The 18661-nt window shown below is 33.9% G+C and overlaps 1 protein-coding gene across 1 annotated transcript in view; it reads right to left on the minus strand.

The window, feature by feature from the left end:
* Positions 1 to 18661, minus strand: part of PolE1 (DNA polymerase epsilon catalytic subunit 1) — a 415552-nt gene that overhangs the window by 41254 nt on the left and 355637 nt on the right. The window contains exons 46-47 of the mRNA XM_090412775.1: positions 7917 to 7988; positions 4900 to 5010 (exon numbers count right to left, since the gene is read on the minus strand). Of these exons, the coding sequence (XP_090268901.1) occupies positions 4900 to 5010; positions 7917 to 7988 (183 nt within the window). The remainder of the gene's footprint in view (positions 1 to 4899; positions 5011 to 7916; positions 7989 to 18661) is intronic.

Here is an 18661-nt window from a genome sequence, read left to right on the forward strand (position 1 = left end):
ATTGAATTGGGTATAACCCCAAATGTCGAAAAATGGTCGAAAGCGAAGAGAATAAAGCTAGCAGATGAAGAAAGTGCAGATGGTGATGATACACAAGAACATTTTGAAAGAACTGTAGATTTTGTTATACTGGATACAATTATTTCCCAACTTCAAATGCATTTCACATCTTTAAAAAACATTCAGAATTTATTTTAACCATATATTAAATTTTCAAACAATGAATCATCAAGAAATTTCTGACTCATGCAATAATTTAATAAATAAATATTCGAAAGACTTAACATCATCTCTGAAAGATGAAATCTATCACATAAAAAAGATTTATAATGGCACGTTTAAAGATGTTATACCAGGATTAGATTTATTAAATACTATTTATAAATTTCGACTTCAAGTGTTTTTCCCAAAATATGTACTTCAGAATTTTTTGCACAATACCAGTAACAGTTGCCGAAGGTGAAAGAGTGTTTAGTAAACTTTCAGCAACAAAGAGCTTCTGTAGATCATCAATGATTTTTAATCTCCAGGAAAGATTAAACGGCTTAGCTTTGCTATCAATAGAACATGACCTGGCAATGAAAATTGATTATAACGAGGTGATTAAAGATTTCGCTAACCATAAAGTGAGGAAGTGGATGAGGCAATAAAAATTTCTTTTTATTTAATGTTTGTATTTTGTATGGTATGCAATGTATCGAATTTTGAATTTATTGTACACTTTTTTTAAATGAATGATTAATGTTTTATATGACAAAAGTGATTTATTAAACAAAAGTGATGCATTTTTTTAAGTAGGGTCCAGACCACAGACTTGTCACAGGGCCCGAAAATTTCTCTCGGCAGCCCTGCTCGTGCCATAAAGTTTGGACAAATTAACAATGACCCAGGGAAAAAGAAGTATACTTTAATAGCCAAATATTTTAATAACTTTCATGGCTTATACATATAATAAAAAAATATAAAAAATTTCATTCAAAAACTCCAATATATTTCATCCAATATTACATGGACATCATCAGGAAAACAGACTGTTAACTACATTCAAAACATGAATTACAATAACGAGTCAATATAGATGTATGAAAGTTTTACAATAGCTACAGTACATTCAACCTTCTACAATTTAGAAGATTGAATTCCAGAACTGAATAAAGCCATCATAATATCCAGCTACAAAAATTCAGATTAATATGAGAATAACAGTACAATTTGACTACTGAGTGTTCAAAGCAAGATTTATGAAAATATATATGAGAGAATAGGATAAGAAAAAAATATTTGGAAGAGAAACTTGTGAAAGTAGCCAAGATCAAATAGAGGATGTTGTGATCGGATTTTTTACTTTAAGGAAGCAATGACAATCACCCCATTTATTGGAGGACTCAAATGGCTTGAAAATGTTTCATATTTGGTATCTAGAGCAGAGTTTCTAAATTATGTAAAAAATAAACAAAAAAATAACACGCACACACACACACACACACATATATATATATACATGAAATGAAAAAAAAAAAACCCTAGTCAGCCCATGGTACAAATGTATTATAGGTTTACATAAGTCTTTAATGGGTGAAAGCCACATGGAGGCATCAATAATAATAACAACAATAAGCATTTACATACTCAAAAGTTGCAGAAATAAAGTTTTAATTTTTTTTTTTATGTGCCTCTTACTCACTAAAGGGTTTTATTATTTTTTAATGTTTTATATCAATTTTATATATATATATATATTAGGAGAATTCATTTTTACTCGGTTGGAATATTATAAAATAAGTTTAATGACTATTACCGAGAGAAAAAAGATGGCAAGATATATTTAACAAGATACCACTAGTTTACTAGTTTCGTTACAAGAACATCGTCAGGTATCATACTCAAAGAAGTATATAAAAAATTACAGAGACTTAAATTGTACTAACAGAACAAGTGAAAAACAGTAGCATGTTTTTTTTTTTTTTTTTTTTTTTCCAAACATGCTACTGTTTTTCACTTGTTCTGTTAGTACAATTTAAGTCTCTGTAATTTTTTATATACTTCTTTGAGTATGATACCTGACGATGTTCTTGTAACAAAACTAGTAAACTAGTAGTATCTTGTTAAATATATCTTGCCATCTTTTTTCTCTCGGTAATAGTCATTAAACTTATTTTATATATATATATATATAATACATTTTAAAGAATAAATATTTAATGACTTAAACCGAGATAAAATATGAAGTTTTAATGAAAATGATACTAGTTTCAGCCTTTTACAGCTTTCTTCAGGTATCCACTAAAGATAGAACACAGTAATAAAATTGAAGTTTCAAAAAACTGAGATTACAAGCAAAAAATGCAATACATAATTGACACAAAAACATTGTATTTTTCAAGTTCAACTTGAAATTGTCAATTATGTATTGCATTTTTTGCCTGTAATCTCAGTTTTTTGAAACTTCAATTTTTATTACTGTGTTCTACCTTTAGTGGATACCAGAAGAGTACTGTAAAAGGCTGAAACTAGTATCATTTTCATTAAAACTTCACATTTTATCTCGGTTTAAGTCATTAAATATTTATTCTTTAAAATGTACCATTACAACCGAGTAGAAGCTCAGGAATACATATATATATATATATGTGTGTGTTTAAAATTATTAACTAACTTAAACACTGAGAAAAATACAAGAGATTTAATAAGGTTTCCCTACTAGTTTCATCGGAAATGCCGACTTCGTCAGGTGAATACTGTACCATGAAGAAAACAACATCTTAAAAATATATTGTACTTTAGACAAAACAGAGTTTAGAACAAGTAGTAGTTGTGTTTGAAATTGAGTCCGAGCATTAGTTCTGGCATGAAACGCTGTGACTGTAAATGATATCATGAATGCGCCAAAACTGGATTACAGCGCTATGTGAATCGGGCAGGCTGTAACTGAGATTGCTGTTTAGATAGGCAGGATTAAGAGCTATTTCTTTGGATTCCAAGATACGTCTTTCTAATTCATCGGAGCATTTATGGATCTTTGAAGTTCAGTTCCAGTCTATTTGATTCTGTCGTCCTTCAACACTGGTATTGGCCGAGAATAAAACGTGATTTGATAGGGCACTAGCACGGACTCTGTTATAAGAAATATAGCGTTGGTGTTCTTCTAGGCAGAGAGAGAGATGGACTTTTCTGTCTGGCCATAATAAGGTTTGCTGCAACTGCAAATGATTTTGTATACTCCTGGGAACTGAAGGAGGTTGTGTTTTACTTTAGGTTGACTGAGGTAAGGAGGTAAGATTATAAAATATATATATATATATATTATAATCTGGAAATCCTGCTCTAGAAACTAAACATAGAATGTTTTCAAGTCATCTGAGGCTTTCGAAAACAAACAGGGTAGTAGTCTAGTACTGGACAATAAAATTCATTTCCCACTTAAAAGACATTCACAAACATTTATGTCCTATAATGGAATTGGAACTCATAACCTACTAGTTGGAGAGCAGACACTCTCTCTCATCTAACAAGACCAGGCCAGATTACTGTGAATCACTGCTAATATACCACGCCTTGTATTCTGCTACTGAACCTTTTCAGTAAATAAACCAAACTTTCAATTATACAGGAAATGCAAGTATTTTATACAATCTTGTTACTTTCATTTTGAGGCATGAGTGTTTTCCCTATTAACTTTGTGGAAGATGCTGATAACTGAAGTAATTTATATATATATTGACTACGCAAATAAACATTGAATGCTGTCTTGGAACAGAGTAATATAAGAAGTTAAATATTACAGGTATTCATTTCCCAAGCTAATGTGATAGTAAGTTTTTGTTAAGGCAGATTGTCCTTTACATGTTTCTCTTGAAGCATCTGTTTATCATTTACATTGAAATGAGAGTGAGAATGATTGAATTAAATATACACATATAGAAATTTTATTATTTGTATATAAAAAATTTATTTTTCTTGAGTGAAACAGAGTCAAGACATTTTCATTTATTTTACAATCGCAGTTTAAGATGAGTATTTTATATATTTTCTAAACAAGAACAAGATAGTCGTAATTATGATTAAGGGAAAAAAGAATGTTCTTATTTTCACTTTGAAATAATACAATAAAAGAACACACACACACTGCACTTTAAAAATAGCTGTTTTTTGAAAAAAACTTTTTTTTCAATGATATGTTGAAAGGTTTTGCTGCATAATATCTAAAAAATTATCATATGCAATAATCAGAGCTTTTGTAGGTCAAGTGATGATGGTAATGCCTTTTGTCAGGAAGGACTTGGGATTAAATCCCATCTAGAATAAGAAGAACTTTCACAAGGGTTATTTCAGTCAAGGTAAGTTAGCCAGTCCCTGATAGCAATAGCAAGATTTTACTTTATTGAAAACTTGGGTTTCTCATCCTTGTAAGGCAGACAAACTAACCAGAAAATACATTCAATTAACAGACATGGGAGACTATGAAGAATGAATTAAATGCCCATTCATAACCAGTGCCGTAATGAGGGCGTGGCAAAAGAGGTGCCCACCACAGGTGCAAAACGTATAACATTTTCATCATTTTGGGGTTGGGGAAGGTGGGGGGGGCGCAAGTTAGACACTTTCCACAGGTGCTTCATACCCTCGTTACGTCGCTGATCATAACATTAATTTTTCTATGAAACTAAGTTATATTACCATACCATACTGTTTATCTTAAAATGCTTAGCAGAAGATGAGAAGGGTCTGGTTGTAGTTCAAAAAAAAAAAAAAAAGAATTTCCAAAAACTGTAAATGCATTTGCACTGTCATATTCAAGAGGCTTGCAATGTGCACTACAGCACATTCCAAGCTTGCTGATAAAACTATAAAAGTAAACGAATAAAAAATTAAGTTAAGAGATTTATTTATATAACTTACTTGTGAGTGTGGAGTAATGCATCGTTTAACAGGAGTTTGTCCTGGTATCATACCATCAACTTCCTCTCGATGATGCAGATAAACATTCTGAATATATTCTCCTATAATCATCTGAAAATTATTTAGCTCTGTAGAAACATTTCTAATTCTGTCAGATAAACAGAATTTTAAAACCATGAAATAAAACAGTTAAAGCATGGTAGACAGCATTTTCTTGATACTAAAACATTCTTAACATTAATATTAAGAATAGACATATCTCCCTTTACATCAGAGATGAAACACGTTCGGCATACAATAACGCTAACATCATTACATAAAGAACTTTTATTATTAAAAGACAAAAATTCTTTTTGCTGTTGTAAATTGGATATGCCCTTTTACTAATAAGAACTTCAGGATGATAGCGAAATCTCTACAACAGCAAAAAGAATATACCACAAGACTTCATTAGCGCTATTAAGAGAAAGGATACAACATACCAGGTATGAGCTTAACATTATTGACGTGAAGTACAGAGATCAATTTGATGACATATCGAACAGTTTGGACTACATGACTTGGAATGATATAGACCAAGTATTACATCGTAGCTACGAAAAAACTTTCACAATGAGTAAAATTAGACAAATTAAAAAATTTGAATTTCTGTATAAGAAAAAATTCCAGTCGCATCACAGTCTGCCTAACAGCAAAGTGATTTTTAACTTTTCAGATTACAAGCTTTCTAATCATGAATCAGAAATCCTAAAAAAGGGTTTCAATTTTGCCATCTCCCCTAATTTTATCCCTAAAATGGATTTCATATGTGGGATAGAAAAAAGTCTTTTTCCTCTTCCAGAGGCTACAGCAAATGCTATCAGGTTCAAGAGTACAATTATTCTAATAAGGAGTGATATTTAGTACCTAATATCACTCCTTATGATAAGAAAGCTCTCAGCAACTTACGTAACAACAAAGACATTATAACAAAAGCCGATAAAGGAAATTCAATGGTCATTCTCAACTCGAAAGATTACTTTGATAAGATTAACTTGTTACTAGCAGACATTTCCACTTACCAAGTCTTAGATAAAAATCCCATCATGAGTAATCATCTAACACTCTTATCCGCAATATGACCGGTTGGTCGGATGAACTTAAAAAACAACTTAAATCATTACATCCTATTACTCCACGCCTTTATGGGGCTCCCAAGATTCATAAAGAAAACGTACCTCTTCATCCAATAGTTGATGGAAGGTCCTCACCTACATACCTACTAGCAAAGCATCTGGCAAAATTAATGAAAGGAACAATTAGACACACAGAGACCTACATTAAAAACTCTCAACAATTTGTAGAAAAAAAATCAAGAGTATTAAAATATCAGAAACAGACATTATGGCTAGTCTTGATGTAGTGTCCTTATTCACTAATGTACCGATCGTAGAGGTGGTTAACATTCTGAAAGATCTTTTCCCTCAAGACATCACACAGCTGTTTCATCATTGCCTGAAATCAAATTTCTTCAAATTTAACAACACTGTATACAAACAATTGGAAGGTCTAGCCATGGGTAGTCCTCTGTCACCACCATGTGCAGACCTTTTTATGGAAAAACTTGAAAAGGATATTCTTTCCACCATTGTACCAAAACCGTCAATTTGGTGGAGATATGTCGATGACGTGTTCATCATCTGGAAAGATACCATGGAAAACCTTCTCGGGTTTCTAAACAAAATCAACTCACTACACAATAAGATCAAATTCACTATAGAACTAGAGAAGAACAAAGAACTTCCTTTTCTTGACATCCTAGTGAGGAGAGAAGATAACAATTTCCAACTGTCCATTTACAAGAAACCCACAGATACTGGTAGATATCTACATTATTCGTCCAACCATCATAGATCACAAAAACACAGCATCATTCACATGCTCCGTAATAGAGCCTTAAGGTCTATTTCAAAAGAAACAGATGTGCAGAGAGAACTGTCACTAATAGCTAACACTCTATCTCTTAATGGATACCCTTCTAACATTTTAAACAAATGGCTATTTAAAGACAACCACCAACAACGTGTTACGGTGCCCCAATATGTTGTCCACAGCTGTCATTCCATATATTAATTCAGTTCCACAAAATTGGCAAGAATGTTAAAAGCTCATAACATCAGAGTGGTTTTTAAACCAACTACCATGATCAGACAAATCTTAAGATCACCTAAAGATGAGGTACCTTTCTTCAAATGTCCTGGAGTATATGAAATTCCATGCACGTGTGGCCTTTCTTACAATGGTCAGACTTCTAGAAGTTTTGAAATAAGACAGAAGGAACATGTGGGGGATGTCAATCATAATAGAATCATCACATCTGGTTTAGCTCATCATTTCTCAACATCAAATCACATTATAGATTGGAAAAACAGTTCTATGCCTTACATCGAGAATGACTTCAGATACAGAACTTTAAAAGAAGCAGCTGTGGTACTATGCACAGGCAATAATTTAAATAGAAATCAGGGTATCATTCTTAAAGACATATGGAAAAATCTCATCATCTCTCTCAGTTCGACAGAATTACAATATGCAAAAAACTACACAACACGTGGTCATGTACCGGAATCTGACTGAAGCTTTCGAACACATGCACGCCTTCAAACAGAATGATCAAATGTAACGGCCTAACAGTTACTAAAGTGCATGTTTGAAATATAACTTAATGCATTTGTTTTCACACCAGTTCAGCCTTGAAAATGCTAGACAGTGGCTAGTGAAACTTGTTGGCTCTTTGTATATTTTATCATTTATCTTCTGGTCTTTTAATAATAAAAGTTCTTTATTTTAATACATCAGACCAAATATGTACAATTTAACATCATTACATTTTGGTTTACACAGTGAAACAAAGACAAATTTTAAATACATACCCACATAAAATATATGGATTGCAAACAATGTTCATAACATCATTATATAAAAGGAATAAAGTATTACTTATACTTTATGTATACCTAGAACAAAAGGTAACTTACATGAAAATTATCTTGAACAGCAGCAGCATGAGGCAGATACTTTGCTATATGCCAACACAAAGTTAAGCAGACCTAGTGAACAAAATCTAATGATTACTTCCATGCAAAATTTCAAATTAAACAAAGTTCTATAAATTTTTTAAAAGTTACTTATATTTACTTTTAAATCATTCATTTACACACATATTTAAAATATTAAATCTACAATATTTAACATTTAGGAGGTGGTTGTGCCACTGTATAAAGAGCACTGGTCAGACTACTCTGCTCAGTTTTGGTCATCTGATTTTCATTGTGATATGGAAACATCGGAGAGGATGCACATGTAGTGCTGAAAGACATCTGCGTCTTTCAGCACCACATGTACGTCTGGTTACTTCTTCTCTATTGGCTGTCCATACGCCAACGTAGGGGTTACGCTATCTTCTTTATTTCTGCTGAAAACGAACTAAATCTCTGCATTTTAGGAACATTTTGATGGGACTTTTCAGCGACGGCTTGATTCTGCTAGGACTGGAAATTTTACCTTCAGCTTTGCGTAGAATCCTACTCCAATCTCAAGAAAGCCTGCTGTCTGACATCTTATCTAAGCACAGACGCTTCACCTCCCCCCCCTTTCACGAACTGCCCGTTAACTTCCGAACCACCAAACAGGAAAATGATACGGCGCTCATCCCCCTTATATTCTTTGTTAGAGCACCCCCTTTTTCGGAGTCTCTTATGCTCACGACCCATATCTTTTTTTCACCCCTTGGGTTCGCCCATTGCTTTCCCAATGCTGTTATGCTCTTGTATTCCCAGAATTCGCGTCAATATACGTTCCGTTTAAGCAACTGCCGCCAGCGTTATGCTGTACACGTGTAGTTTTACACCTTCCAAGAATTATTATTTAGTAACTATTTGATGACTCACAGTTAATTTTACACAGCTTAAGTGAGGCTTAAATTAAGTCAGATTATCCCTCTTATAAAACATACTCTAAAAAATCTTAATACGAACACAATAGATTAAATATATCGCACATGAAATAAGGAATGCAAATTTTATACATAAAGTGAAGAAGTTTCACTTTTTTTAATTTTAGCTGATGTGCAGGTATTTCTCTTTTTTGTAAGTTTAATATGTTGGATTCTGAATGATCGATTTCTTTGCAAGATTCCTTCATTCAGAATCTAACAAAGCCCTCTGCCCCCCTTTTTATAAAAAAAGTTTTTCTAATTCCTTTATAAAAACTCTTTTTGCTTCTCCCTCAATCCTCTGAGGATGAACCTTGTATTCTTTCTGGTCCTTAGGTCATATCTAGATTGAACAAACCTTTTTCTGTCACTGGCTGTGCTTCCTTCTCTTATCTCTGTTGAACTTAACATGTATCCCACATTACTCTGTACCTTATTCTTCCATTTACATTTGACCACACTGCTATCTTGTAATGTATTGGACCAAATTCCATTTTTATCTGAAATATTCACAAATTTTGCACAATATGTGAGTATGTGTACAGCCTTCATAACAAGAGGCAAATCCCAAACTAATAACTCACTTATTGCCCTTCTAAGCTTGAAAAGAAAATATAAGAAGTGAGCATAAATAAACTGCTGCTTCGATTGTACATTGACTTCGCGTTTTCTGTTCCTGTTCCACCTTGAATAGTTAAAGGAACCTCTAGATCTTTCAATTTTCTCAATTAAATTCACAGCGATTGTTCCCTGACTACTTTCTCCTAATTTCCCTTCCTCTACGCTTTGATCATCTACTACTTTGACGTTTGTTATGAAGTAAGTCTCAGTCTGGCTGTTGAATGAAGAATCAGTCTGGTTATCTATACATTCTTTATTATCCCTCTTAGACTGTACATTTTGTACGATGTTAGTTTTATTTTGCATGCTGCCTTGATGTGATTCCGTAACTTTCTTTCCATTATTATTTCTCTCTTTACCTGATCGTTTTCTTCCCATAAGGAACATTTTATTATGAGAGAAGTCACATGAGAATTTGTACTTCTCTAGAAATCTTATTCCCAAGATGATTTGTGAGCTTGGTCGAGATGGCCTAGGGAGGACCAACAAATCTTGCCAAACATTCATGTTAAATTCAGGTAAGTATAATTTTACTCTAACCTTCTTTGTCACATGTATTTCTGATGTAGAGATTCCCGATAATCTAATCAGTTTCCTTAGATTAGAAATTCTTCGCCACACACAGAATTTTATTTCTTGAAGATAATCTTCAGTAATTACAGAAGCCCAGGAACCAGTATCTAGCAATATGTTACAATAACATCCCTGTATGTTCCCCTTGATTATCATTCTCGACCCTCTAAGATGTTCATGATTCCTCTGTCCTCTCCTCCATGGTTTACCTTCATAATTATGAGGAGTTTGCCCAAACCTCGACTCATTTCTATTATTTCTCATGGAAAGCCTCTTGTTCTTAAAACAGTTGTGAGCTATGTGCCCAATCTCTTTGCAACTGAAACGTCTAGGAGGCTCCCTTCTGTTCTTTATCTCATTGGTCTTCTCATTTTGAGGTATAGTTGATTCAGAAGTCTTTTCTGTAACTGCCGCCAGCTGTTTCAATGCAGTTTCAATATGATTCACAATCGGTTGTTGTAGTCTTTCGACTTCTTTTCTTATCATCTCATTAGTCTTCTCTATTTGAGAGGTCCCTTCAGTTATTGCTGCCAGCCGCTGAAGTGCAGCATCAAGATGGTCCATTATGGGTTGTTGTAAGCGTTCAACTTCTTGTTTAATCATTGAACGTACTTCTTCAATGTCAGGCAGTCCTTCCTTTGTGGTGTTGGTTGGTCTCGTAGTCAGTCACTTGATTGAAGTCGATTGATCCTTCTCCATCTTTCTCACTACTCATTTGATCATTAGTAGTCATGCTCTCACATGTGCCTGACTCCTTTCAGTATTGTTCACACAAAGCGGAATCATTCGCTTCTTTAATCATGCAAACATTGCCATTTTTCTCTTCTCTAATGACATTGACGGACCCAATTGAGGCTGCGGGACAAATGTCTCCAAGCAGTTGCTCTCTTTGTCTCGCTGCTGTCAAGCACTCCTCTAAATTTGTTATGTCCCTCCCAAACGCTGTTTCCTTCAGTTCTTGTCTCAATCCCCCCCCCCCTAAAATGTTGAAAAACTGCCCAGTTAATATAGTGCCGGTCTTTGTCAGAGACACTTAATGTATTGGCAAGAGCTAAGACTCGGTTGGTGTAGTCTGATACACTTTCTTTGTCTTTTTGCACCATCTTCTGGAGCTTCCATAAATTTGGTCCCACATTCCTTACTTTAGAAAACTGGTATATCAGGACCTCCTTAAACTTATAGTAATCTCTAGTTTCTTTTAAGACAGGGGAGAAATAAAAGTATGTCTTTGCCTTCCCAATGAGCTTACTACAGAGAAGAATTAGCAGTTGGAGCTCACTCCATCTACCAATTCTTCTTATAGTTCTTCTATGTACTCAAAAAACACCAGAACATCATCAGACTCCTCCCCCAAAAACTGAGGAAAAACATGTTGAGGATTTATCGTCCTAAAGAATTCAGAGTCATCTTAATCTGAACTCAATGGTTGAGGCATACCTGCATTCATCTTACAAACTTAATTATTACCTCTTTTCACACTCTTTGTTATTCCAACAAATGCCTGATTGCCTTATACGAATCCAAGACCAACTTATAGTGATTATTCCCTATTAACCTTAAACTTTAGGGGCCCTAATCACATTCTGTCGGCTGCACCATTGTTAAATATTTATTTTACAGATTTATACTTAATTAGTTGTTACTCGATTATATCCTATCTTATTCAAAACCTTATTCACTTAAAATCCTACCGGCTGTTCTATTATGTTGTTGCTTTCTCTATATTTTCTGATTTATATCTTCCTATTCTATCTTTCTATCGCTATTTTACTTCTTCAGATATCGGGCCTAATATACATATATCTAGGATTGATTCCTCTTCAGATACTGGCGAATTTATATTTTGCTGCACCAGCCAGTATTCTATAGAAGAAAAGGATCCTTACTCAGGGAGACAATACTAGATTCTGAGACGTTCTTACACAATGATCTTTAACTTTAATGCTGCTGTATAGATTCAGATTATTGCAGTCGTGACCTAAATCTATAATTATATACACTTCCTAATTCCTTCCCACCAAAATAGATTCTATTTTTATAAGTGGTATTTTGGAATTGTAATCAGGCATGACTCAGGCTTAGGTAAATATGACATGTTTATTGGAATATCTAAACAGAATACACAAAATTTCTTACACTCAATTTGACTCAATACTAAATGAAACTCGAGTTAAGAGGTTAACATATTCTAAATTAATTAAAGGTTCATAAAGTATGCGAAACACAATAACTGCATATTGGGATAGATAGCAAATGATATGAAGGTTAAACTAAAATTCCTTTCTCTAATGCTATTTATAAGATAATATAAACATACATTCTAATGTTACTCAGTTACTAAAATACACAATTCTGATCTCATTAAGTTAATCCTATCATATACAATTACAAAAGATCTCTTCCAAACAATTCTTCTTACTCTCTCAAAGGAGGTTAACTTTCTAATTAGAGACTGTCCACAGAGTTCTTTAGAATATTGTTCTTAATTTCACATTCACAAACAATCTTCTCTCTTCTAAATAGGGTAAAATAGGGTAATTTCACCTTACTGAACTTTTTCCGCGTCTTTCACCACCACATGTACGTCTGGTTACTTCTTCTCTATTGGCTGTCCATATGCCAACGTAGGGGCTACGCTATCTTCTTTATTTCTGACGAAAACAGACTCAATCTCTGCATTTTAGGAACATTTTGATGGGACTTTTCAGCACTGGCTTGATTCTGCTAGGACTGGAAATTTTACCTTCAGCTCTGCGTAGAATCCTACTCCAATCTCAAAAAAGCCTACTGTCTGACATCTTATCTTAGCACAGACGCTTCATCCCCCCCCCTTTTCGCGAACTGCCCATTAACTTCCGAACCACCAAAAAGGAAAACGATATGACAAGAACTTCGATACGGCATTCGTCCCCCTTATATTCTTCATTAGAGTGCCCCCTTTTTCAGAGTCCCTTATGCACACGACCCATATCTTTTCACCCCCTTGGGCTCATCCCTTGCTTTCCTGACATTGTTATGCTCTTGTATTCCCAGAATTCGTGCCAATATACATTCTGCTTAAGCAACTGCTGCCAGCGTTACGCTGTACATGTGTAGTTTTATACCTTCCAAGAATTATTATTTAGTAACTATTTGATGACTCACAGTCAATTTTGCACAGCTTAAGTGAGGTTAAATTAAGTCAGATCATCCCTCTTATAAAACATACTCTAAAAAATCCTAATATGAACATAATAGATTAAATATATCGTACATGAAATAAGGAATGCAAATTTTATACATAAAGTGAAGAAGTTTCACTTTTAATTTTAGCTGATGTGCAGGTATTTCTCTTTTTTTGTAAGTTTAATAAGTTGGATTCTGAATGATTGATTTCTTTGCAAGATTCCTTCATTCAGGATCTAACAAAGGTATTGGGAATGAAGTTCTATGTGAACTTAAATACGTACCATAGCCCCCCCCCCCCCCGTTATCCATGGGTTCACTTTCCATGGTCAACCCCGGTCCGAGAATATTAAATGGAAAATTCCAGAAATAAACAATTTATATGTGTTAAATTGTGCACCACTCTGAGTAGTTTTTGGTTATCAGATAAACTGTCACAGTATCACAGTGCTTGCGTTCAAGTAACCCTAATTTTACTTAATAACTGCCCCAAAGCATAAGAGTAGTGATGCTGGCAATTCAGATTTGCCAAAGAGAAACTGTAAAGTAAAGTCCTTTTAAGTGAAAAGGTGAAAGTTCTCAACTTTATAAAATAATAAAAAATAACGTATGCTGAGGTTACTAAGATTCCATTCATATTCAGATAACTTTTATTACGGTATGTTGTTATAATTGTTCTATTTTATTATTAGTTATTGTTGTTAATCTCTTACTGTGCCTAATTTATAAATTAAACTTTATCATAGGTATGTATGTATAGGAAAAAACATAGTATATACATATAGGATTCAGTACTATTCATGGTTTTAGGTATCTGCAGGGGGAATGTATCCCCCCTGCAGATACCTAAAACTATGTCTTGGAATGTATCCCCACTGCAGATAAGGGGGGGGACTACTATATATCTGATTGCCGAAAATGAAACTTGAATAAAACCAGTACACAACGAAGATGATGAAATAAATGGACTATAGATTTTGAAAGATTAAGAATTAAAATTATGAAAACTAAGTCTTAAAGAACAAACAAGGGGCAAAAATTAGTAAAATATATACAGGACTAGCAACATGACAACATGCTGATGTTTTGTGGGAATCATTGTTAAATGATAATAGTGCAAAACTGACTATGAGCTTGCTGCATGGTTTATTAAGATTGGTTGGTTTGAGAGTAACAGGGAGTTTGAATGGTTTGAGTTCAAGGGGAGAGTAACTTATTTTGTTTCATTGCCATAAAGACGAGATTGGGTAGGGTCTTTTTTGTGTTTATAGCATCTTGGGGGTTCTTACTGCAAGCATTCTGGGGCAATATAATTTGGTTTAATTTTCTTGGAAATCAATAATGGTAACTTTTCAATTTCAGGGGCGCAGTTAGATTATATTGCATGCAATGATATTTTAATAGTGGGATTTCTGTTAATATTACTGGTATGCTTTTGCTTACATTTCTAAGTGGTGGTGAAATGTATGTATTCTGGTATGAAGAATTGCAATTTCAGTAATGTTCCATTTAATGAGACTTTAAAGAATAAATAGTAGATTCAATATAGCAGATACAACTTCCTGATTGGTTAAACTTGTAAAAAACATTATGACATAGTAATATATTAGTCTAAGATAAATACAAATAAATAAATAAATAAAATCATGCAATGCAATGATATTTTAATAGTGGGATTTCTGTTAATATTACTGGTATGCTTTTGCTTACATTTCTAAGTGGTGGTGAAATGTATGTATTCTGGTATGAAGAATTACAATTTCAGTAATGTTCCATTTAATGAGACTTTAAAGAATAAATAGTAGATCCAATATAGCAGATACAACATCTTGATTGGTTAAACTTGTAAAAAACATTATGACATAGTAATATATTAGTCTAAGATAAATACAAATAAATAAATAAATAAATAAAATCGCTAATACCTTTTATTCCCATAGGGCAGGCCTGCAAAACATACGGCCCACAATGCTATTTATTTTGGCCCATCTGCCTGATTGAAATTATTTAATCATATGGGGGAATATGAATTAGGCGATTTTTTCCTAGCATTGCATTAAATTTTTACTAAGACTCTGCATGTTTACGCTCATGCGATTAATGTTACAATCATGTTTCTTTCAACTCGACAATAAATTGCATTTGGAGTTATTCCCACTGTCATATTTAATAACAAATTATTACAATCGCTTTGAGGTTTTGTTAGTGCTAGTGTCGCTGCAGGGAAATTCAAAATTACATCTCCGTGATAATGACTTGATGTCTACGAACAAGAACGTAGACATCAAGTCATTATCACGTTATCAGGGCATGGCCAACTTTGTGTAAGTTGGCCATGCCTTGACTGGCTTTGGCAGTGTAGTGGTTAGTTGTAGCTGGAGCAATACATTACATAACTGTTATCATAACCTGCATTATTGTGAGTTTTTTTATCATTAGTTTTTTGAAATTAATATTGTCAATCTCGACACAACAAGCTTAAGTAAAAAGCGTAAAATAGATTTGGAACATCGAGCATTTAACCCTGAGTGGACAAACAAATATTTTTTTACGTTATTTAAGGACAAAATGGTGCGCATTGTTTGCCAGGAATCTATCGCAGAGCACAATCTGAGATGTCATTTTGAATCGAAACATCCTAACCTTGGTAAGTTGGATGCAAGTGAAAAGCAAATAAAAGCAGCAAAGTTATTGAAAGTCCTTCGCGGTGGGTAACAAGCCTTTAAAAAAGTGACATCTGGAAATGAAGTTGCCACAAAGGTAAGCTTAAGAATATCACAAGAAATAGTTTGTGCTGGAATCATTTACTGAGGAAGAGTTGATAAAAAAGTGTCTGATGATTGCCGTTTGCGAATTGTGTCCTGATAAGAAAAATAATTTTGAAAATATCAGTTTGTCCCATGTGACTGTTCAGCGCAGGGTGGCTGATATTGCCAAGGATCTTAAAGATAACCTGCAAAAATTGGCTATTGAATTTTTCTATTATTCGCTTGCTATGGATGAAAGTACTGACGTGAAAGATACTGCACAGCTTTTAATATATGTAAGAGGCGTTAATAAGAATTTTCAGGTGACAGAGGAGCTTGCTGATTTGTGTTCAATGAAAGGAAGAACAACAGGAAAGGAGATCACAGAAAATATAAAGATGTGTGTGTGTAACTGAAAAACTATCCTTAAATTTCAAGAATTTAATAGCAGTTTGCACTGATGATGCCCCATCTATGTGTGGAAAAAATGTTGGCACTGTAACATTTATTGAACAGTATGCAGGTAAACCATTGACAAAATTTTTCACTGCCTAATTCATCAACAGGTGTTATGTTCAAAGGTTTTGCAGTTTGATCATGTGATTAAAGTAGTATTTGCTCTGGTCAACTATATTCGAGCTCGGGATTTGAAACACAGAATGTTTCAGGCATTTTTAGAAGAAAATGATGCTGAGTACGGGGATCTACCATACCACACTGATGTACGTTGGTTGACCCGCGGCAAAATTTTGTCACACTTTGTCACTCTAAAAAATCAACTAGTTGAATTTTTAGAATCACAAGAAGATATAGAAAAATTCCATTCCCAGAAATAATGGATGAAGAATGGAATCAAGATTTATTTTTCTTGTGTGACATTTTGGGTCACTTGAATGACCTTAACTTACAGCTTCAAGGAAAAAATAAGTTTGGTTTTCGGTTAATGTCTCTTATAAAAGCATTCAAAATGATATTAAGTTTGCTTGAAAATCAACTTGCTAAGGGGGATATATCACATTTCTTAACTCGTCGACAGAATATTCCATCAGAATATCATTCAATGGTGGGTGGAAAATATAAACAGCACATATCACTTCTAAGTGAGGAGTTTCAGAAAAGAATGCCATTGAGTAATGAAGACGAAGTCCGCATAAAAGTGATTAAGGATCCATTTTCTTTCGAAGCATGAAATCTACCTGTCAAACTCCAGATAGAAGTTATTGATCTCCAGTGTTCTGAAAACTATCGGGTCAAGCATAGGGGGAGTACTTTCCAAGAGTTTTATTCTATTCTGATTCAGGATAAATTTAAAAGTTTGTTGGATACTGCCTACCAGGTATTTTGTATGTTTGGGAGCACTTGTGAACAAACATTTTCAGTCATGAACTTGAACAAAACCAAACAGCGTTCATCTTTAAGCGATATCAATTTAGTGGCCATATTAAGAACGGCCACTTAAAACATGACACCAAACTTTGATAAAATAGTGGCAACAAAGAAATGCAATGTGTCACATTATGACATTCAGTCACTGATATTTCACTGAAAATAAGTGTGATATTCTCAGTGAAATTATTAGTAAACTTTGTGTTTATGGTTAAGTGGTTTTTATTGAGAAATTTTGCAGCTATATCTATTTGTAAATAATTTTGATTATAATTTTAATTGTAACTCTCTAAAAAATTTAAATATGCATATTAATTAGTATTTGCTGTAGACCTACTAACAAATTTACTTAAGTTTAGCTGTAGTGGACTAGTCTAAGATTCAAAGTCCGAAGTGATCTGGCCCTTGGTCAGGTGGTCCAAGTTGGTTGTGGCCCTCAAAGACAATCAAGTTGTGCACACCTACTAAGAAGGTGAGGCCATTTTAGGAAGGTATAACAGCAAGTTCATTTTTCAGAATGAGGTCAGACAGCAAATGTCATCAATGTAGCAAAACAGTTAGGGATGAATGGATGAATTTAGCTATATCAATGACATTTTTGATGTCTGGCCTCAATCTGAAAACAAACTTATCATCTTCCTAAGTGGAATCATTAAACTTCATCCATGTATTCAATTCACCATGGAAAAAGAAAATCTGATAGTTTACCCTTCTTAGACATTCTTCTTCCTTGTACAGACTCAAGTACTTTGTCAACCAGTGTTTTATCAGAAACTACCTTTACTGGCAAATATATACATCAAACTCTGCTCATCACACCTCCCAAAAAAGTTTAATGTTTCCAAGTCCTTAATTACGAGGATTGTTTGATAAGTCCGTGTAAAAATGAAGAAAACAATTTTTTGGGGACAAACATTTTTTATTTTTCAAAAGTCTCCTTTGAGGTCTATACACTTAGTCCAATGATGCTCGAGTTTTTTGATCTCGTCCATATAGTATGATTTGTCAAACTCTTCAAAATAGGCAGTTGTTTCAGCAATCACCTCATCAGGTGATGAAAATCTCTTTCCTGCAGGCTTTCATGTTTTTTCATGAGGGAGCCAAATCTGGAGAGTAGGGGGGATGCGAAAGGACTTCGTAGCGTAAATCGAACAATTTTGCAGTCACAATTTCAGAAGAGTGACCGGGTGCGTTGTCATGGTGAAAAAGAATCTTCTTTTTTGCCAAGTGTAGTCACTTTTCCTTTATTTAAATGATCCAGCAAAGATGCATACTACGCTCTGGTAATTGTTTTGCC

This window comes from Typopeltis vanoorti, chromosome 23 (genome assembly GCF_054136105.1).
Source record: "Typopeltis vanoorti isolate ZY-2024b chromosome 23, IOZ_Tvanoo_1.0, whole genome shotgun sequence".
Classification (NCBI taxonomy): domain Eukaryota; kingdom Metazoa; phylum Arthropoda; class Arachnida; order Uropygi; family Thelyphonidae; genus Typopeltis; species Typopeltis vanoorti.